Source organism: Phlebotomus papatasi, chromosome 1, assembly GCF_024763615.1.
Source record: "Phlebotomus papatasi isolate M1 chromosome 1, Ppap_2.1, whole genome shotgun sequence".
In the NCBI taxonomy this organism is placed as follows: Eukaryota; Metazoa; Arthropoda; class Insecta; order Diptera; family Psychodidae; genus Phlebotomus; species Phlebotomus papatasi.
The window spans coordinates 60,202,308-60,226,757 of NC_077222.1; the positions used below are offsets into that span (position 1 = coordinate 60,202,308).

General features: G+C 32.8%; 1 protein-coding gene across 2 annotated transcripts in view; it reads right to left on the reverse strand.

Annotated features, from left to right (window-relative positions):
- The window catches only part of LOC129809519 (neuroligin-4, Y-linked-like), a 63,142-nt gene extending 40,945 nt beyond the window's left edge, over positions 1 to 22,197 (reverse strand). For both annotated transcript variants that reach the window (XM_055859438.1, XM_055859437.1), the window contains exons 1-2: positions 21,801 to 22,197; positions 1,574 to 2,016 (exon numbers count right to left, since the gene is read on the reverse strand). In XM_055859438.1, coding sequence (XP_055715413.1) covers positions 1,574 to 1,800 — 227 coding nt within the window. In that variant the 5' untranslated portion in view covers positions 1,801 to 2,016; positions 21,801 to 22,197. The remainder of the gene's footprint in view (positions 1 to 1,573; positions 2,017 to 21,800) is intronic.
- Between the last annotated feature and the right edge of the window lie 2,253 nt (positions 22,198 to 24,450).

Sequence of the window (24,450 nt, forward strand, 5' to 3'; positions counted from 1 at the left end):
CATGAAAATTCAATCTAGACATTAAAGAAGACCAATTAGCTGACTTCTTTTCTCCATGATAAACAATCCTTCATCGCAAATCAACAATTACCATTGTAGACAGAAATCTTGATTTAAATTTCTATTTGCTTTCTCAGATGTGTTTTCTACAAAGTTTCCTGCTATTCCGGCCAATTCTCTATCTTTCTCGTTTCATGCTATAGCTATTAATGAGCCCCCAGAAGGAAGAAATTCCTGTAGAAAAATAGGTCAATTCCAACAGTAAACATTCTTCAAGTTTGAAGAATGAATTGACTATTTCATGTAAGTTCATGGAGAATAATTAATTTCCTATAGTGGAAAACTTTGAACTATTTTTCTTTTATATTATCCTGGGGATGAAAGGTAAAAGTTAATACAAATCCAAAGATAATTTTACATGTCCTCAAAATTTTTCAAAAATTGAATTTTCCTAGAGTATTTAGAGTTTGAATGCACTATTTTATATATTATAAATTTAAAAAAAAATAAGAGCTCATTTTAAGAAACTTAGAAAACTCAACTTCAGACTCGGAACATTGGTACTTAAGTGCAATCAGTCCAAAAGTTAGCACAGTTCTTCTACTTTAAAGGCATCGTTTTCCATCAGACTTACTAACTTCCTGTTTGAACCCAAAATACCATTTTCTTGGGATAAACTTGAGAAATATCTGGCGAAATTTCCATTCATTTGAAATCCAAGAGCTTAGGAAGTAGATGACGGAATAAAGACACCTTCTTCCGAGAAATATTATATTTACTAGTGACTTTTGGCATTGTCAGCCACTGAATATCTACTAAAGAATGGAATAAATTCTCAATGAAACATCTTATTCTGGAAAATGTTCAGTTCGCGAGATGCATGAAATTGTATACTTCAACATGCTCTTACAGAGGCGTCTTAAGAATGTGACTCAATGCACCGGAGATGCCACCCTCCTCCACTTGTGATTGGGACTCTTGGGAAGAAGCTTATGGAGCGAAGCGGATGAGATGTGGTTGTGGGATTTATGGCATTTGGCGATGGCGTAATGGAGCGTCACACAATGTGTTTATTTGTTTGATGTCTGCACAAACTGTGAAATTGCATTTGAATCCTCAATTCCAATTGATTTTCTGTGGCTCACAGGACGTCTAATGGGCTCAATCGATGCTAATACCTTTACGGCAATTGCACTGATACCTTGCCATCTTGCTAATGGCTCTGACCCACAAGCTAATCTCAGTTCATTTAAACTGAAAAGGTATTCGATGGAAATTTTGATTTGGAATGTTTTTTTTTTTAATTTAACTTGATTGTTAATAAACTTGAAGTACCCATTATTATGAAGTTGACAAACATTATACATAAACTTTTCTTCATTAAAAAAAATCGACAGATAATGCAGAACAACTCTACCTACTTTATATTGTTGATAGGCAAGGCCAGGAAATAACTTATTGATTTTATCAAAATTATTTCTCACGGAAGAAAATAAAAGTCAGAGAAACCAATAAAATTAAATCTTAATTAAATACCACGCCCTGAACGTACGAAAATAAAAAGTTCACTTACCTATTAAGTTTGGTCGGGGGCGTTGCATAGGGAACTCCTAGGAAGATCTCCACAGGCTTGAGATATTTAAATGATTCCAACGGCAATATGAGTCCCTGAAGTCGTCCATGGCGCGTCTGAACAATTCTGGGGCTAAGCCTAGCATTCCTGTATAGATTCCCGGAGGAGCACGAGGTTAGATGAGCGAAAGAGATCAGAGTCCAGACGAGCGACAGTCGCCAACTCATCTTGGGGCCCCTTATGCCACTCTCGAGGATCCGTCTCTCATTTCCCTTTATTCACTCCTAACGAAAATCGTCTTGTGTCATTAACAAGTATCACTTCGAGCTTTCCATCCTCCAATACATTGATCTCCACTTGACTTTTCACCAATTTATGCCCACGAATCATTTCAAGCCCATCTCAACTCACTTTCCATCCAGTCCAATTTTTTACAGTAACACCTGCGAAAATGAAAACTGATGAAAACAATTTAATCAGTCAAATGGAATTAAATCCGCTCAATAGTGTATAGTGAACGTTTTTTGCAGATTTATGACTCTGAATGAGATAAAAACTATATGTGTAAATTGATGAGAAAGAGCATTAATTCGAGGGAAAAGCGAATTAAACGACACAAAAAAACCCATCTAAATAAAATTGGAATCCAACGTGATGTACAAATTGTCAATTTCACCGGAAAATCTGTACGAGATCATTCTGCGAATTGTACTAGCATTCTCTATGAATGTGAATTAATTGGTGCGAATAAACGTATACTCGACAAAAAAAAATCATTTGGGTATAATATCCTGGAAGCAATACTTGGTGGAAATTTGTGTTTTTCAAAAATATTATTGTATACGACCAAATTCTGCATAATCGTATATTAAACCAAATGCAAAACGAAATTTTGCATATTAAATATTTTTTTTTATATCAATAAGCCATCACAACTGTATCAAGAACAGTCAAACAGTTATATTGATAGATTATACGGTTTGTCGGTATAACATTGTGGAGTTTTTTACATTTCAACTTTCTGTTTTTGGACTTTTTCAACTTGATTGATCAATGATAAACCCATAGGGGATGTCTTTTAACTTGCGCATATGCCCTGGCTTCAAACACTTCGGATTTTTCCCATAATCCTTTAATGAATCTGGCCTAATGGCAAATAACTAATTTTAAAAGCCGTACATTTCTTGAAAAAAAGTAACATTCAACAAAGAAATATGACAAAGTGTTCGAATCTAGAGTATGAGCGGAGTCTAAAAGGTTTTTTTTAACTTGAAATCCAGAAACGGACAAAATGAGAACACCTTTATATAAGTTTCCTCGACACCAATTCACAAGAAAAACTTACAATCGACTTTCAGCCATAATGTCTTTTCCTTGAATTTAAACTAAACTATTTCGGAAAGTCTGATGTGGAAAATAATTGGAACTGCTCTATTTTCTCCTATATGCGAAAGTAATTTTTAGACAGGACAAAAATGTTTAGCCTTGTTCCGCTGGTCAAACATTTAAAATTAATTGAATACAGATAGTGCTTTCGGATACGCAATGAATTTCCGGAATATGAAATTGAATAGTGTTAAAAGGTCCTCTTTCGTCATTACCTATTCAATTAATAATTCCCCAAATTCAGTGTTGCGAAATTATTTACTTAGTCCTTTACTATGAACATCAATCACAAGGAAAATGTCAATTTATTGTATATATAACGGAAGTCCTATTCCATACTGTTTTAAGTGGATTTCCGACACTGTTACGTGGCATTATAATTTTAAATAATCAAAAAAGTTTACAACTTAAAACTACACTTTTTCAATAATGTTATTGTTACAGATTTCCTCCGGACAAAATTTCAAATCAATTATTATTTAATATCTTTAAGTCGACCTTCTCATAAGTAGCGTTATATTCACACAGAAAATTTTGTCTTTTAATTTAAGAATATCTAGGACCCTCAGCAACTTATATTAAATGCAGAAGCTCTGAGCGTATAAAATGGACTAGAATAGAATCCCTATATCTTTCACGTTAAGAGATCGGAAACTTAAGTTCAGCATTAGCTGAAAAATGAAATATGTCTTGAGATTTGCAAATTCCAACTAAAACTAAATGATCAATGATTCAGAATGAGGGCATTGGCATTCATCGGATGGGATTTGAAATTAAATTCTTAGATGTATTGGTATGTTATAGAATTTCCCATTTTTCTTTGTGTTGTCGTGCTATTGTTTTTGAATTTTTATATTAAATTTAACTCAACCCTGGTGGTATTAATTATTTAGAATTTCCTGTTTTGAACAACCTTTGTACACTAAACAACAAACAACAGAGAATCTCGGCAGTTCAGATTTCTCGTAGTCCCTGTAATTAATATCAGTGACTATACTAGTATCAGTATCATATTCAGAATTATCATCAGTATTTCAGATAAGTACCACTGATTTTACTGAATCGATGGGAAAATAGCAAAAAAGAGATGTCAAAGCGTTTCAGCTTTGCGGAGTGCTCGAACTCACGAGAAAGATCTATCCATATATTAACTTTCAGCATGCTTTTTGAGTAATACATACTGTTTTACTACCGATTAAATTGATTGATAAATTTAAAACTCATTCTCAAATTTGAAAAGGAAAAATAGGTTTGAAAATATTTTAGAATGAGTAACAAGCTTTAGAACAAATAAAAAAGTAAATTCGAGAAAGGTAAATCTTGGTACTATACCGACTCATTTGAAGATCTTTCAAATAAATTCAAATTTAAGCAAATCGGTTGAAAATTACACCCTCCCAAGTGGTTAAACTTTGATCTTCGAAAATTCGATGTTGAAATGGTTTTCGAACATAAATGTCTAAGGACGAAACATTCACCTAGACCACCTCTAAAACGAATTCTGAATTGAAAGAAATCGTAAAAGCCGTTTTTGAAATAAACCAAAAAAAATGGTTTTGGAGGGGATGGAGGGGGTTCGGGGTAAAGAAAAAAGAACTATCCTAGATAATGTTGACTTATGGGGAGGTCGTCGAAAACTAGAAGTCGATATCTGTTATCGTTTGGCCCCCAGCCGCGTCACAAGGTGAAAAAAGTAGATTAGGGGAAACTGGGCCACCACCAAACACGGGGTACCACCAAACACTGCAATTTTTTAATCGGATATTCGACTTCAGAGGATAAGACCTATAGGAATTTATAGGCACTATAGAGATGCTTGTCCACTGAAGAAATGGTCGAGATAGTTCAAGTAGTTTAGAAATAAAAATTAGTGTTTGGTGGTACCCCGTGTTTGGTGGTGCCCCAGTTTCCCCTATATAATCGCTCTCTTTGAGTTCGAGCAGTAAAAAAAACCAATTTACTGAATGAAACGAATTAAGTCTTATGCTCTTCAGAATTAAATTCTCCTCTAGTTGAACTAAAAAAAAACTATTCAAGACTATTTTTGGAGTATAGCATCTAAGTCACTAATTCGAGCATTCCGCAAAGTTTATTCGCTTTGTCATCTCTTTTTATAACAGATTATGGAAGGGATTTCAATATTAGGCAATGATTATAGAGTAGAGAATAACTCCTCAACATTCCATTGTTACATTTTAGTTGATACAATAGCCTCCTCGCATTTCACTCAAATCTCTAATTACTATCATTAAAGCCAAATGCTTCTGAAGTAACAATTGTCACTGAATGGTAACTCTCAAGTATTCCTGGATCAATGGGAAATTGCAGTGAGTACCTTCGAGAATAGTTTCTCCGCAAGTCCTCAAAACTTTTCAACATTCCTCCATACTGGATTATTGTTACAAGAATGATCCTTTGTGTATGAGATTGTTTCGCAAGAATACTACAAATTGAAACACATCATTCGGTTCCAATTGCCTCTGCAATTTCGAAATTCGTGGTAGGAATGATTCTGCTCGACTTTCACGGTATTATTTTCTTTTTTTCTTGGAGAATGAGAAATTTTTGAGATGGGTGGCCCACTTCACAATAGGAATTGAACCCTTCTCGCGCTCACGTTTATTTGTCGGCGAAATGAAATGGAACGGAAAGATTGGCAAAAGGATCAAGCTTGGATGTATTTTTCTTCAATTTCCAATCACAATGTTGGGTTGAGAATAGCGGAAATCGAAAATGTGAAAATCGGCTCTAACACAACACTTCTCTCCCTTCTCAGGTGAAACAATGCAATGTTTCAAACGAGGGTATCCCAGTGTTTATCAATCTCACACTATCCCGGGTGTTTGCCTTGGATCACTCCAGCTGAGAGATGGGACTTTCATACAAACTAGGGAGAACAGAAACTGTGGGATTTTCATCCACCATTCATCCTTCAGCGAATGTATTTGCGACAGTGGGACTTCTCGTGGCAATTGCCCTGCTATCTCTGTGATTATTCTAGCCGTGATCTGCACACTCTCCTGCCACGTGCTAGCCCCGAGCTCATCATCATCATAATCATTGTTGTCTTGATATTCATAGTGCAATGTGGACTGAATTCCTAATATTGTAGGTCCTTCACACAATGCTTTCAGTTAAAACATTATACACTTGCCATATCACGCTGGAAAATCTCTAGCACCCCAAAATAATCACCCAGGAAGGTCATAAAAAAGACAGCATTCTGATAGAATACTCTCTTCTTTTGCCATTTCACCGTGTGCAATAAAATATTTCACATGCTGCTTTTGCTATTCTGTAGCGGGTCCGTCATTTGCATATAGCGATCGTATTGATAGGGAGTGTGATTGAATTGATTACACATGCTGAAATTCACACATTCTCGTATCAATTGAAATAGAGGGAGAAAAGGAAATAGCGCTTCCGGAATGTAAATCACTCTTCCAGTTTTAAAATGAACTCATTTTTATCCTCGAACCTGCGTGTCAGAGAATTAGAATTATACGGCAGAATACTGTTAATGTCAGCCAATCGTGAATTGCACCCACGATGTTACGCTGAAATGCTATTAGACTCAATTTCAATCTATCCCATACTGATGATGATATCTGGGTTGGAGGAGGAAGCGCACATGTTAGTATCGAATCTCGCGAGATTGGCTGAGATTTCAATTAAATGGATTGGAAATAACCGATTTCGTTTCGAGTACGCCATCAGACGTGTTTACTCTACTAGTTTTAGTAAATAAATAAGGGATGAGCAATCGTACATAAGTTTTGAATTACACATATATTCTAACACCTTCTAACCGCTTATGATTACAATTTATTATCTTTTTGAAACAATGCAGAAAACTCGAAGATAACTGATAATAACTTTCCATTTTCGGTGACCTCTCCCTCAAAAGTAATCTTTGATAAATATTATACTAAGTACTACAAATTTGTAACTGATTTATATCTATAAATGGGTTTCCAAACTCTTTTCTATAAGCCTTAAGCATAATCTGTAAGACATTCTCTCACTAATTACTAATTGCAATGATCCTTGAGTTAACTTATCTTTAAAAAATCAATTTAAGTCTTTAAAAAGCTAGTTACGAGATGCCTTTAAAAAATTTTATTCTTATATAGTAATTCGAGGAGAGATGGAACACCTTTTTTATATTCAATATTACGGACACGTGTTTAAAACGAAACAGAAACGAATCTCACTGGTTTATCATTTGAAGACTCTAGATTTGAGATATCAATATTAGAAAAAAAATAATAATAATAATGCTGGCACAACATTCCATGAAGGAACTAGGCCTTCCCACAAGGGGATTTCTAGACATGCATTATTATTTTTTCTTGTACGGGATGAGGTTGTCAGTCCTATGCCCGTGGAATCAAGTGCAGTGAAGCTCACTGGATGCAATCCGAACACCTTTAACGCCAGAAAAATTCCTGGTGACCTAAAGGGGATTCGAACCCGGGACACTTGCATCATAGAGCGAGTGCTCTACCACTTGACCCATTGAGTGCCCAATGGGTCCAAAATATGACTCATGTTACGATGGCAGTTTCGCTGTATGTATCAAGTCAATCTTACCTGAAACATAGAGAAAATAATATCTGCAGATTTATGTGAAAAGATTTTGAGAAAGCTGTAACTTGGGGGTTGTCTTTAGAATGTTGAAGGGCATAAATATACTAAATGAGGTGGAGATCGTGCGTAGCGTGTAGGCAGGAGACGAAGTGGTCCATCTCTCCTCGAATTACTATAAGCGTTATAATTATGCTTTTCAGGAGTGACAAGAAAATTTTACCGACTGTTCAAATTTGGTTAAAGCCTTTAGTGGAGGTCCTACTCACTTCACCACCCTTTTCTAACAACAAAAGATTTAAAAAAAAAAACAAAAGCTTTTTGAACTGAGATCTTTAAATAGTCCTCGAGACAGACAAATAAACCAAATTTTAGGTCAAAATTTAATTAGAACCGGCCAGTCAATTTTTGAACTTTGACAGAACTCGGTCTGTTATTCGAATCGGAGCTACTCCGGATAACAACTTGAGGGTTTTATTTACAATGTACTATATATAGAGAAAATGAATTAATCTGTAAAGCTTTTGTTTAATAAATGAATTATAAATAAAAACAAAAAATCGTATAATGTCACTTTAATTATTCTTTCTTTAAAATATTTATTAAAATTATACGGTGCTGCACCTAATGAAATTTGAATTTGAATTGAATAAAATATTTACTATCCTACAAAAAAAATCTTGTTTCGAGAAATTGATTTGAATTGACGAATTGAATTGAATTGAATTGAGTTGACGAATTGAACATCTGTAATTTTATTTCCGGATTATCCGAAGAAAACAAAAACAGTAGCCCGATCCATGCCAGAAATGGAGCTAATAAAAAATTATTATTAAAAAATTATTTTAATAATAGGGCCTCATCAGTGGTTTTATGAACATACCTATATCTTCATTGATCGAAGTATAACAATTAGAAACAGAGCTAGAGCCATATTAAGAAAAAAATTGCACCTTCTTGCTCGAGTCAGGACTCTGGGCAAATAAAAGCGGTGCTTATTGAAAAATATGAACTTTTTTTAGAATTATAGTAGGTAGGGTTGTCAAGAACCTCAATAAATATTTTCTAACAGATTTCTATCACAATGCACGAAGACACGAATTCTGTACGATATTAACCAGGTTCTGATTTTTTTCGCAAACGATTTTGTTTTTAAAATGCTGTCTTATAATTGTGTTTAATGGCTTAAGCTAATAAAGTTTAAATTAAAACTAAAATAATATTAATTCAGATGTATAATCATTGGACTGAAACTTTTTGGAATGTCCCTATGTATAGCCCCATTAGTAGCATCATTTGCCAAGATTGGGGTAGATATTAAGGGTCATGGAGAATGCGTAGGGAGAGAACATATTTGTATCACTTTATGTTTGCGAACACATGTCTGGATCCATTTTCAATGAACTCCAAACAGGATGTATCTCAAAATCCTTGAAGTTTAAAATAGTCTAAAAGCATTAGGGGTGGACCATAAACTAAGGGTTATGCACCATACCGCATACCAACTAATTTTGGCAGAGTTTGGTCTTCATTTGGATGCCAGCAGATGTTCCCCCTTTGTAGCGTAATTAAATGTACGGCTTTGGGCAAAATATACAGCAAATTTTAGGTCCATGGGACAAGCCTTGGCACCGGTATTTAATTCATAATGGTCAAGACAAAATACTGCTCAAGGGTATACTTAACAATTTATAATATTATGGCTGCTGAGAAATTTTCCACAACCACTGTTTTTTCTGTATACCATTTTTGGGAAGTTTTGCCATTTGGATTTCGACCATTGGCACTTGAATCCTGACCCGGCAAAATACAATATCTCATCCTTACGCCTTAAACTCATTGGATCTTGGGACCACTCTGGAAAAGGATGTAATACACAAGATGTCTCTTGCCAAGAACCATAAAGAATTTATTTTTCGGTGCTGTAGACACTCTCAAGTAACAATTCACACAAGTAAAATTTTATTTTGCCTCTGTTTTTTTTATATATATATAGTTTCCTCACTACTACCCAATTTGCTGTGCTCTCGACAATCTCAAGAGATTTGGAACTGTGACAAAATTCCAATTTTATGATATCTCTTCCATTTTCAAAGCTCAAAAATTGCAGTTCAAACTCAAGATTTTTACTTTCAGAAATATTTGTGAATGGTAGATAAGTGGATATTATTTTAGGGTGCAAATCAAATTCACAAGGGAAAATTCTCCACAAATCTCTCATATTACAGAAAAAAAATATCGACAGCATATTTCTCAAATTATCATTTTGGTTTTTTTTATCAGAGTTCCGAAAACATATTGTAATAAACAGTTGTATTTTTCAGGATATTTAAATAATTGAATTAAATGTAGCCCCCCTACAGTTGAAATTTTCCCCAGCCCCCTACTGATTTTTGGATGTTATAAAGGTGTTAAGGGTGTTAAGTGTACTAATGCGCTAAACTTTTTACTAGAAAGCTGTCAAATATTTCAAACACTTTTAAAAATGAAATTAAATGTTTTATTTCAAAAACGTTACTATGATATATGGATTTTGAGGTGGAGCAATTATGTTTTGCAAAGGCCTTTATACACCTACAACATGTGCAGACATAAAAATATTGATATATTTCTCTTTAAACTAAATAAAACATACTACGACCAATCGATTGGTTGTAGTATGTTTTAAACTAAATTAGAAGTTTAAAACATAATTAGAAATATAAAAAAAAACACTAAACTGTGAGTATGAGCTCTATAGGAAATGATTCAATAACATCGCAATATCTGTGATTATGAAAGAATAACAAATAAGAAGCCAGTGTGTAATCTTAACGCCTTCTCTTATTTCAAATTTAACCTGGCATAACTCCAATATTCTTGAGTTATATTGCCATACAATTTTGTAAACAGAAATAGATGCTAGTGCAAGTTTCGCAATTGAAATTTCAACCTAAATAAACACAATTTCTTTGGATTCTACATTTGAAAAGCATGAGAGCACCCCTTCTCTCATCTCGAAAATATATAGAGATTTTTGAAGATTTCTTACGAAAAAATACGACAATTTGAAAAGATAAAACGAAACATGAATAACATTATATACGAAATATATATGTATATTATATATATACCTTGGGAATTGAAAAAAGGTAATCATATTAGAATTTTCCATTGTGCGATAAAAGAAGGGAAAGCGCAATGTATTATGTGAGAGATGGAGTATTCATGCACTTCCTCATGATTTGAGAAAGCGAAAGAAAGATTGTTTAAAAAAAAAAGTGCTGAAAAAGTTCCCCTAGATGTTGAAATCAAAGCCTCTACGTCTTGTTCTCTCGTCCAAATTAACATTTTTATATAGAAATTTTATAATCTTCTTTAAATTTTTCCCCAAGACAAGAAAAATTTCCTCCTCATCCTAAATAAATATTGTCAAATTTTCCTCTCCTCATCCATATTTTCTTATCCACTTTAAAGATTTTTATTGCCCACAGGCAGATGGGGAAAATTGCCTTTCGTTATTTTAGGCTTTTCCAACTCTCACAGTTCCCCCATCCTCTATACCTTCCTCTTTTTTTTCCTTCCGCTGGGAAACATCTCAATAGCCCTAGTAAAATTATTTTTACATCAGGTAAGAGATGTTAGAATTGCTTTTAATTTTTTATCAACTGAAATTTTTATTTTATCTGTTTTACGCTCAAAGAATATTCAGGACAGGCATATACTCACTTTTTTTTCTTGATATTTTTCAAAAAAAGAGCATCTCACTCTTCTTGAATCACGAATGTCCCTACCATCTGCCCTTATCCAAAGGCTCTTTTTTCTCATGCTGTACAACTTATGGGAAAAAGGCAGTGAATATTCCACCAGATAATATTCCGCCAGCGAAGCAGAAATCTATTTGTGAGCTGAGATCTAATCCCACTCCACCTGGTGATGATAATAATGATTGTGGCATTTGTGGTGGTTGGCACAAAGTAAAACAACTCCATCTCACTGGGTTCTCTCAACCCGAAAGCCCTGGTAGTAAATTCCATGTCTTTTTGCTCCTCTCTGTCTCTCTGTCTGGGAGAATTTATGGTAATATACCACAGAAGACCTAAATTCTCTATGGGTGCTCTTGCAAAAGTTTTCTCAGGCCGAAAATAAAACACTTTTCCAAATGGACAGTGGCAAATGTCCCTTGGCATTGTGATGTTCCACACACAAAATGCCATCAAGTGATACTGAAGAAAAATAAAGAAATGGTAATGAATGTTTTCGTCAATGTTTACTGACAACTTTCTTCTGGACCCAATTGAAAAGTGTCCCCCATTGAAGAGGTGTGAAAATCAAATGACTCATTGACTTTCTCCTCTTTCACTCAACACCACTATATTACCAAAAAAGGATGCCCAATGAAAGGGCCATCTCGTAAAAGTTTATTTTAGTCAATGTTTCACTAGCAGAAAATTTTCTATAGCCAACAACACTTCAGCACAAACACTTAAAAAAAAAGCTATATAATCCTGAAAGTGTTGGAAATAATACCAAATTGCTTAAGGTAAGGCTAAAATAGTAATATATAATATAGAGAGAGCAATAAATGTAACAAGCCCAAAATCATCAGTTAGTAATTTGGTCTTTCCTCCGTTTTTACTATGAGATCTGTCATGAAAAGTCGGCGGCAGCCTTAACCGAAAAACTTTTCAAGATGTACAATTACTATGAATTGAGACCCCTATACAAAGTATAATAAGTTCATTTGTAAGAAATTTCACACACTTTTCAAAAAATATAAAAATTAAATATTAGGATAAATGTCCTAATTCAAAATCATTTCCAAACGTTTTAACTTTGATAGAATATTCAACAAATTAAGTTCAATTTTTTTCTGAAGAGAATTACATAAATTTGCTCCTTGACTCTTCTAGAATGTTTCTGTTTTGTGAAAATTCTTTAAATATAATTTGAAAACTTATTTAATACAAGAAAAATACGCGAATGTAAAATGCTTCTATTGGAAACAAATTAATCCAAATGGAGACAAGGAAAATTTTCTAATTGGAGACAAACAGTGTAACTGAAACCGTGACGAAAGGCTTCCACAAACCCTCGTTGAGTTGCTCTTGAGCGCAGGATTTTTTCTTTGTGTTCACGAAATAGGTAATTATTTCATTTGAAAACTTCACGTACCGTTAACAATAAAGATTAGCACTTAATTTAACTAAAATTAGCCAGAAATATGACATAAATGTTAAACAAAACGAATAAACAACAGTTACTTCACACCGAGAAAAATTTTATGGGTAGTATTAATGTTTTTCTGGGTAAAATCAAAAAAATATATTTTTTTCGTCAGCCAATGGTGAAATACATTTGTTTCTAATGTTTTATTTGATTTGAATACAGACGACTTTTACTTCAAATATTTTTACATTTGATCTGAAAGGCAGTAATCATAGCCACAACAAATATATTTGTATTTATTTTGAATGGCATTGTATTTGAAAAGAAAATTTGTCTTTTAAACCAAATACATTTGCACTTTATTTCTAAAGTGGATTTTAAACACTTTCATGGGTAGAATCAAAAATTTCTGGGTAACACTACCATAGTTTCAATAGTAGAAATATTTGTTTTAACCACGATTTACCATTAATTTAAATACACAATGGGTAAAATTAAAAATTTCCTTGGTATATTTAAATATTCTTTACCATCGATTCAATGGCAAATATGTTTGCTTTGATATTCCTCCACATTAAATCAAATAATATTGTCGGGTAGATATAACAGTACCAGGGTATATTTAAAAAACTCTTGCTATGATTTCAAAAATAAATTTATTTGACATAAATAATGTGTATTCACAATAAAATTGTATTACATTAATTTCTATGGGGTGTTGCACGACTTTCTAGTAGTTTCGTGAAGTCTTCTTCTCAGCTTTTGGATGTATGCTCTTCTGCTTTCTCCCAATTGTGTTTACCAGTTTCAGAAGAAATAAGATACTTCAAAAGACTGATTGTCTTTTGCCCCGTAAAGATAAACGATGACATAATGAAATCTGAAAGACAGAAAATAAAATTAAATGGAATTAAAAATCTGAATCTATATGGTATCTAATGAAATAGCGGAAATAGCTATTGAAAATAGAGTGGTGGAAATAATTATAGTCCTATCCCATAATCTTTAAAAGAACCCAACAATAAGTCTCGAAAAAACTTATACGTATAATATGATGTCCTTTTATGTTAATAATAAAAAATTTAATTTTGATTATAGAATCTTGTTTTCACAAAACTTTAGTAGAATTTCGTTTTTTATTCTGGTGATAATTATAATTCCAGGTAATAATTGTAGCGCTACAGTATTTATTTTTCACCAATGGCGGTTAATATTTTTTAATAATTCAATGTAACTTACTTGATCAGTGGTAGTGCCCCTCGTCTACTTTTATTACAGCGCTCACTTTTCTAAGTTGTGTTTTGCAGATTTACGGCCTTTACTGTTTGCTCTGAGTTCTGCTGCTATCTGCGAATCACTTTTCCAATTCCATGGAAAAGACAATGATTGTCCTTTGCCCAGTGAACGGATTCAACGGTTACCACGATTGATAAAAGAAAGAATAAAAATAAAAATGAAATTAAAAACTTTTCGAGTATGATATTTTCCAAAGCGATAATTGAAAATACATATTCAACATAAATAACTTGATATAATTAACATTTTTATAATAAAAAAATTATGCGAAGTCCAATATTTCTTTGTAAAGATCAATGCTAACTTTCACAGATTATGTAATTCTTATTGCATTACAAAAAAATCAATTTTCTTACCTTGATACTATTTAGGTCTCTCCTAGATGGAATTTTTGAAGAAAAGTAGTTCGATAAAACAGATATGGTGATAATTTTCCAGCTTCTGCTCACGGACGTTTCCAATCAACAATGACTTGCAATCAGGATGATCGATTGAACTTGAAAAATATTGAAAATTACAAATCGTTAGTAAAGTATTAAATAATAAAAAATTCTTACGACGAATTTTAAATTTAAATAAAATAATAAAAAGGTGGACATTCCATTTTAGCTTAAAAGAAGAAATAAATTTAATTTAATTTACCGAATATGGTTAATACTTTTCTGGCAAATATTTTTTTACTTACCCAATCTAACGATTTCCAACACTTTATCAAATTTCTTTGTCGATCACTTGATGATTTTTGCAACTTTATAAGTTTACTTATCCACTGTAACCATTTTTTAGTTTTTTTTTCATTTTCAAATAGATTGGAAATAATTTGTGTGACAACTTTTCAACTCAGCGGCTTCTTCAAGACTGACTCGTTTTAATGTTTTCCGTACTGATGGAATCAGTCATAGATCTGAATGTAGTTTCCTTTTTTTCAAATACTTATGCTATTGATTCAAAAAATAGTATTAGATTTGATTGGTTTTTCATTCTAAATAAATATGAATTTCATTCAAATTATTAATTGTTATAATCAATGCATATAGAAACTAATATTATTTATTTTATGCAAATCACGGCATTTGAAGAACACAATACACTGACCCTCGTGCATTTGCGTTCGTGCGTGTACGCCAGCCAAATAATAAATTTTTGGATGATTTAGAGCGAAATTCATTCAATTTTTTTAAAATGAAAATTTAAAAAACCTAATCAATAAGAATGATTTAATAATTGGTATTTACCTTATTCTTTATAACATAAGTAAGTTTCTTAGGCATGTTTAAGAGAGATTCATGAAGAATTTTTAGCTCAATCCGCTCCTTCTACCAAAATTTCAGCCCGATCCGTGGTATAGAGCCGGAGCTAATTAACTTAGAAAATTGGAAAGTTTTCTTTTTAATTATAGCACCCCTAGCTGTAGTTTTACGAACTTATGATGTTAAAAGGAGATCGGCATTTCACGAAAGTTTACTAAAACGCCCTCATTGATCAAATTATGACAGTTAGAAACGGAGCTATAACCATTTAAAGAAAAATAATTTGACTCTAGCCCGGGAAGTTTTGCGTTTTTTTTTAGTCGAAGCTCTAAGGCCCAGCTACAACATACTGAAATTTGAAAAAAGAGGGTTTTTACGAAAATGTGAAATTAGTTGCAAATGACATGTTGTTTCATTTGGCTAAAGTTTAAGTTTAAATAATAAAATGTAATTATTTTTACATATTGTATTCGATTAGAATAAGTAAGTATTCACTTAAAACGTATTGATATTTATGATGAAAGGAATTTAATTTTCACCCTAATTTAAATGAATAATTTTTCAAATTATGACGACTGCACTAAATGTAAAAACCACTGTTATTTATATTTAACGACAAAAACCATTCGTATCAAATATTTACTCAAAGTTATTTCATTTTTACATTTAAATGAAATGCATATTTTATACAGAAAAGTTTCTCACAATTCAATTTAATACCTGGTCATTTAATGTTTAGATAGAAAAAAAAATCATTTGAAATAAAATTTTGAAACAATTGTTTAAAAAGTCTTTTTCATTTGAAATAAATACAGATAATATTAAGATGTATACAAAAATGTCAATATTAAATTTTACCCATTAAATAAATGCTTGTTGCATTTGATTTCATAAAACAGTACTTTTAAATCAAAAGTAAAACTTTATTTTTGACAACACAACGTTGCACATTTAATATAAATGTGTAGTTTTTCATTTTCAATGTATAATTGTTATTTTTACCATATATTATCTTTGATTCAAAAGCTGAGGTATTTATTTCAAATATTTAAACATTCGCGCTAAAAGAAAAATTATTTATTCTCCGTATGAATGCAAAAATATTTGAAATTATTGTGATTACTTTCAAAATCAAAATTATTTCGTTTGTATTGAAAGAAAAGTCAATTGATTCGAATATTTACCCAGAATTTTTAACATTAAATGCAAAATATTCAATTTAAATAAATTCCATTTTTCTCGGTGATTGTGTTTTTCATTGGAAAACATGGTCGATCGATGAAAAATTCGATGGTGAAAAGGAACAATTTTAATTTTCCTGAGAAATTAACAAATTAAAATCTGTGATTATGAATGGATTTTCGCTTTATTTGGAGCAAAATTAACTAAATAATGAAACTGAAGTATAGAAAATATGTAACCATAATAATTTAGTATTGTATTTATCATGAAAACAATGACGTTTCCATTTGGAGTAGCTAAAAATTTCCATTTGGAGCAGGTTTTGAATTAACTTAATTTACCCTACTCGATTTTATGACATTAAAATAATTTATTTTCGAATTTCGAAATATTTTGGCTTTTAAGGATATTGATTTGTGAAATATATTCTAAATTGTTATATAGTATCAACATGTGAAACCCTTAGCCGATAGTCGAAAATGCTGAGTAAAATCTTCCTTTACCAATCTATTGCTTCCAATTTTTCCGAGTGTATATAATAACGATTTTATGCCCCATCAATTACATCACTGTCTCTTCAACACCCTTCCACGGGCGTGCTTTATTGTTGACAAAGGAAAATTCAGGTGTAATCGACAATACGATATTTTATATACGGATCTGAATAAGAAAATTCTCCCTTTCTTTGGTCTACTCTGCCCATTCAAGGGGTCACTTCACACAATGCCTGAAAAGATGCCCTAAATCTCAGAGCAACCAAAAATGGAAGCACTTTATCATTATTTTATTGGTTCTCGAGTGAAATGGGGGGCGTACAATTATTTCGTCCCAAGAACTTTTTTTTATTAGTTGTGTTCTTTTCTCAAAAAAAAGAGAGAAACATAAAAAGCACTTTAGCACATCTTAACGTGATTTTGATGGTACGACTGTTACGGGGGCGGAAGAATGTTCGATCAGATAGGGCCATATATATTGTGTCGTAGGATTCCATTATGTAGGAACAAAATGTTAAGATTGCTTTCGGTCAAACAGGGGCACGGAAGACGCCCTTATGATTGATGATTGGAATGGTCCAATGTGGCACAGACGCCATTGTATCTTCAGCTTCTTAAATTATTGATTTAATCCATTTGGTTTTGTTTTCACCTGAAGCCATCCTGAGTCGCCTAATCCCCCAATTCCAGACCACCAGTACCGCACGTTGATTATTGTGGATTGGGATGGGAGTGAAAATAAATTATGGGGCGATGACTTGAAAGATTTTGCAGGTGGATCAGATTAACCCACATCGTTTTCTGGTTTATTCTGAGGTTCATTCCTTTGTAACCATCTTTTGCCTTTAGGGACTCTCTGGGTATAATTCTTGACGAAAACCAATAAATTACGTAAAGGGGAGGACGGGTGGAGGAGAAAAAAAAACGACAAGTCCCCCGAAATGGTAATTTAATTCTCTTGAGACTTTTGGGGATATTTCCATTTCGTTCCTTTTGCACAAACTTTCATTTTCCACTTAATAATCATATCACATTTATTAGATTAAAATGGGGCAAATCCCACTGAGCTCAGCAAAAACCTTGAGATTTAGCCATGAGGACGATGGGAAACAGAGAAAAAAATAACAATAAATTACCGGATGCTGCCATGAAGCGATTGACGCTTTTTTCCTGTTACTTCCTTTCTTGTGCGTCGGTAAAAGTGGTCCCCATGAAAAAAAGTAAAATATTTTTTTCTCAGCATACAGGCACAAAGAAAAGATTTTTCGTCTCTCTAGCACTTTCTTAGGCATCGATTTAGCCATACATTGGCTTCCCTAGACGTGTCTATGAGTAGAAAATTGGTGTCTAACGATCTTGAACTTACTTCTCATTTTAATTAATTTTCCAAACAGTATTTCGAAACATCCCGCCACCTCGTATAGTCTTGCTCTCCCCCCCTGGTTTCATGTGAAATATGATCTAGACGACCACCCTCAACAACGTGAAACCTCTCCCAGTTTCCTATGGCGGGATAGTAGCATAACAAATTCGATTCCTTTGTAAGATTTCACAGCTATTGATGTATAAATTATAAATTAAGTCTAAGATAAAGGCTATGAGTATATTTTTAAGATTTCATTTAAAGGGAAAGAAAATTTAATTTAAAAATTAAAGACGGGACTTATTCCGAGGTTTTTCTTAAAATCCTATGCAATATTTTTCACCAAAACCCTGATGTTTATTTATTGGATTACTACACTGTGAGAGTGAGAGAAATCCGAAAAAGTTAAAATAGCATTCCGGAAATGTTAATTTTACCCTGCATTATTGATCCGAAATCGCTGTAAATATTATGCTTCTTAGGTATATTATGGGTTAAAGTTACCCTTTTTCATGTTAATTTTACACTTAAAAAGGTGTAAAATTAACATTAAAAAATTTTGATATATTTTTACACCTAAATAGTGTTAAAGTTACGAGGAAGAAAAGTTAATCACATCCCTTTTTTCTCAGTGTAGTAAGGAAAATGAACCCAAAAGATTTTATATACAGTAGACTCTCTCTCAAATTGGCATTTGGGACGAAATGTCATCCGGTTTATCGATAGATTTGGTCGTCAAAGCATTTGTAAATTCCACAAAAAGCGTTCAATTTTAAAGGATCACGATGAAATAGGAAGAACTACAGCGAACCTGAACAAATTAGCTTCATAATTAAACGTGAAAATTGACAACACAATTTTTCGCCCGATTAAAAAAGAGCCGATTGAGCGAGAGTCTACTGTAGTGCGATTAATTAGGTACTAATACGGTTGTCAGACCCAAGGCTTAACCATGTGGCTAGCTTATCTAATTTCTTATCAATCAAGATTTTTTTGGAAATCATTTAAAATATCACTTAAGATTATTGGACATTATGAGCAAGTGAAGTCAATAAATTGTTTGATATTTTGAATTTTGAGACCAACGGAAACTAGGCTATATCTTAGGTCTGAAACCGGCATAATAAAATAGTTTTATCCGAGACTTCGAATTTGTGTTTAAGATTATAAAATTTTATGTTTACACGTTTGAAGGCTAAGAAAAGAAAGACATAATTTATGTATTTATCAATCCTAGTAACAGATTAATTTTATTTACAAAGGATTTGTGGTGCAATTGGTACAAGCATTTGGGTCTTGGGTTTTGTGACCCACGAGTCGATCATCACAGTTGTGAGATAGAGTCCTACCTGGTGCAAATGATTAAAGCATCTCAAGGGGAATTTGTCTCATAAATATATAAATCGAATAAAAAATTATAAACTTATCAATGTGCAAAATGGCAATAAAAGTTCAGTACATCAAAATAAATAGGTATATAATAAATTTTATTTACAAATTTTGGTATATTTATTTGTTCATAAGATCTTAAGAGATTTGATTTAGATCGGAATACTATTTTTTCTCTAAACTCCTTAGTATAGGATTGAGACTTTCCGAAATTTTTAGAGTCTTTTTAAATCTATTTCAATTCAAGATTTACCACACTTTGATCTTAGCCGTTAGACCGAGAAGCGATCAATCCAAGATATGAAATGATTTTAAGGTTTCAAAATAAAAATCATAAGAGATGAGTTTTTTTGGAGCATTCAGAATTTCCAGATGAGGAAAAAGCAAAGAAAAATCAAATTTTCGCAAAAAAAGAAAAAAAATAAATTGAAAAAGGTAACAACAAATATCTTTATCTTTGTAGGAATATATTTAGAACAGACCTAATTTTACAAATAAAAAAATAAAATTTGTCTGAAAAATGTTAAAAATTGATCAGTAAAACATTAAATTAGGCCACTGTAATATTGTTAAAATATTAATAAGAGGCGTTGCGCACTAAGCTCTCTAGAGTGACGATCTTCAAAAATGTAAATGAGTACAAATAAATGTAATAGAGTTAATTTGTAAAAATCGTCCCTTTTGTTACCTGTAACTTAATTTCGTCACAATATTAAATTTGATCACTAAAAATTTTGGTAAAATTAATAGGTATGATAAATAAATAATAATAAAAATACATCTATAATTAAGCTCATTTTGCTTGGGTACAGGATATCTAAAAACAATTTTGAAAAACTAATTATAAAGGGGTACATACGTAGAGCTATCCCACCTTTTCCAATATTTATACCTTCGACTGAGGTGGTAGTTCAAAAACATATTTCAATGATTTCTGGATATCCATTTTTAAGAGTAGCACAAATTTTTTTAAGAGTAGGAGTTGATCTTTTCAAAATAGAAAAATTAAACTTTTGGAAGAATATAATTTATTGAGAGATTTTTAAAATATAAAATCAGAAAACTGAGATAGACTCTCTCAAATTTGGGCAGTCGGGACCAAATGTCACCCGAATTAGAGAGAAATTCGGGCGTCAAACTATTTGAAATGCAACGATTTTTCGTTCATCTGCTTACTCATATTAAGTTTACATACTCATACTTATTGTGCCTCGCATTTAAACTTCTTAATAATGAAAATCACATCATAACTTAGACTATGACAAATTTAGGCATATTTTCTTCATTCAATAAATCATAGTCAAACTTGAAAAATGTCAACAATCTTTTTTTTCAAATTTATCTGCCTCACGAATTAAAAAGTATCCCGATCTTAAAAGAGCCGAATTAGCGAAAGTCTACTGTAGATTAGTTTTCTGTGAACTAATGTAAGAATCACAATTACGGTAAATGCTTATAGCTTTAGTACAAAGTAAAATTTTAAAGGATGCTCTCACCCATGGAGCAAAAACCGAAGAGTCTGGTGGCAGTATTGTTTAATTATGGGGCATAATTCAACATTCTCAGCACGAAGGTTTTTGAGTTCACCGCAAATTTGAGGCCCGGTCCACGCATATTCCGTTGGAGGACACTAAATTTAATTAAATGGAAAACGAAATGAGCCATTGTGTCTCGCCATTAAGATATCCATCTTCTTTTCTTTCACTCAAAAATCCACCCCAAGGCATGAGATGAACTCACTGTGGTGGCAGTTATTAAAGGGATCAATTTCTGTGGCAAGAAATCTCCATAAAAGCGCGCATCAGCTTTCGAGATAAATTTTATCTATAATGAAACTTTTTATCTAATTTGCCCAGAATTATCAAACAGAATTATTTAATGAACCTATCATTAGAATTTATTGACGCTCACAACTGCAACTAAAATTAATTGCATTTCCTTTTTGTTGGTCTATTCATGAATTATACATGTTTTTGTGAGAACCGCATGGGGATTTGTTGGATAAAAGCTGAGGGAATTGAAATATATTTCCATAGAAATGTTTTTTTTTTCTGGCAAATTCTGCGGACTTTGATGGAATAGAGGTATAAATGTAAATTGTGAAACGGAATAAAATCGCGTGTCACGCTTACCTATTTGAAGGAAAGTCTCATGAACCGGTTGACGGTGCTCAGGACAAATATTCCATATCACAACAAATTTTGTTGATCGATTGACTCTCAAGGGTATTGTATATGGAATTTCTCACTTGGAAAATACAAAAAATATTTGAAAATTTTATTTTAAAAAAATCAACGTTTATTTATTCGAGATTGTTCCAAATTTCACACCAACTATTTCCACAATATCATTTACAATTTTTTTTTTAATGGTATATGTGGCAAAAAAAATTATAAGAAAATTTAATTATCAAGTCAATTGATATCTTTAATCAAATTCCGACGGCACCTACAATCACGAATTTTCACCGTAAATCTACGTCACATGTTTACCATGCACGAACCGCGATATATCACCGACTAACGATTGAAGAACCGTCCTAAAAATCATTACGTAGTGCATCTCAAATGGCGAATATTGGAGCATAGGAAGTGGGAACATTGGGGCGCATGCGACTTTACCGGAAAACTCAGATGTAGAATGCGCAAATTCTACCCCTTCGATATTGGCACATCTCCTTCACCAACACCTGAAACCCATCTCATCTCACCCTGGCCAGTATTTCACTGTGAGAGATTCAAGATAGAAAATTTGTGATAATTCCAGTCGCTGATTCCTCCTGTTGTCAATATATCCCCCAAAACATATCAACAGACCCATCTCCATATTATAGACATGAATTTTCATCACCTTAACACCCCCACATCGCTCCCCAATCGCCCACCAATCAATGCTTCTCACCACTCGACAGCATATTTGTCTCCGTATGCAAATTTTTTTTAGGGGAAAGTGTCCATGCTTGATACCATTGGAAGCTTCTTATAATGATTAATTTTCTATGTTTCACAATATATGTGACTCATCGCAACCATATTTTAAAAACTATGGGAAAGGGGCCGATTTTTAAAATATATTGCGGCGTCACATTTATTGAGAAACATTAGAAAAATTTAGTCATTACGAAGCTTCCAATGGTATCATAGGTCTTTCCGTTGAAAAATTCATTGAATTTCAGAACCATAAATTTTTCACTCTTGCCTTTTTCCGCACTTCATACTCAAATTTGAGAGGTATGTAAAACACATTTGGTGATGGCTGAACTTTTTGTTGCAGCATCTTCAATTTTTACAGCATAATTTGTGGTCGAGAGCTTTTGATGTATAACTGCAGCTTCCTATTTCCTCAACCATCATGCAGATTTTGACTGAAGAGACCATCTATCTACAAAGTTAGGACGTGTCAATTGATGAAAAGGAGAGGAAGCTCTAATTGCTTTTCATGAAAATTAATCCTCTTTGCCTGACTGGAATATATTCATTGGAATTGGAAGCAAAAAAAAATCTTATAAATATTAATCTCAAATGTATAGGTGCACTTAAGGCGAGCAATTTTTCAACGTCCGTTCTGAAGAAGAATAATTGGAAAATTCTCAGGATTTGCAGATCCTTATTTGCTTAGTAATGTGAATCTACTCGATTTTTTATTTAATTCCTATTCTATTGGAAAATGAATGACAAAATATTTATTTATATCTAATTATTTTGATGTACTGTGCTATTTCTGCCATTTTCTACATTATTCAGTTTATAATGTTTCGTAAAAAATATCCATTCAGACGTTGTAATCATTTGCACTGGACGGGACTCCAATTCACAACAACTGTGACTGTCGGTGTCAAGTCGGGATCACACCTCCCAATACCCAAACGCTCTTAGCAGTTGTACCACGAACTCCCCAAAAAATAAAAAATAAATAAATGAACGAAATTATTAAGCTTTAAAAATATAGAAAAAATGGGTAGCAAAATGACCTATGCTTTGCAAAATGCTCGAACTCGTGAGCTAGAACCAAGATGCTATTGCCTCGAAAGTATTGTAATATCATTTACCATTTACTGGTTCACAACTGATATAACCCGATTTATAAATCACTCAAAAGCTCACTCAAAAGAGCTTAAGCTCTAGGCAGACTTACAACTTAACCCGAGAACCGGTTTAGTGAGAAACCCAAAGGAATGTAGTCTAATCATTATTTTGATTATGAATTACGTTAAGCCGCGTATAACTCGGCCTGAGCCGTAAGTCTGTCTAGCACATTAGGAACGATGCAATTGAAATCCGGATAAAAATTACTAATCGGTTTAAACCAGTTCATAACGTATTGGAATCAGTTCTGATTTGTTAAAAATTCCAAGACCTTTCTAACGATTCCAAACATGACACGATTCGGTTGGAAATTACGCTGTCTAAAGACTTTTCAATCTTTGGTCTTGAAAAACTGTTATTAGGAATTGTTCAGCGGGATTTTCGTGTATAGAATGAATATTCGAGCAATCTCAAATAAACGGAATTTTGGTGGGCATGAGAATGATAATGAAGAATATTAAGGCCATCGTTACGGTCCCAGGGTCGACTTATGGAGAGGTCCACTGAAGATTTCTAATCTGTATCTCTATAAACTGTTTGGCCTCTAAGGCGTCAATCAAGGTCATTTATGAAAAGTCATCTAAAACGCCAAAATATGTTAAGATACCAAGATAAATCGATGAATTTATACTGCTTTCACTATGAAGATTAAGCAGTATATTAAGTAAATTAAAAATTTTACACTTTTTTTATTAGC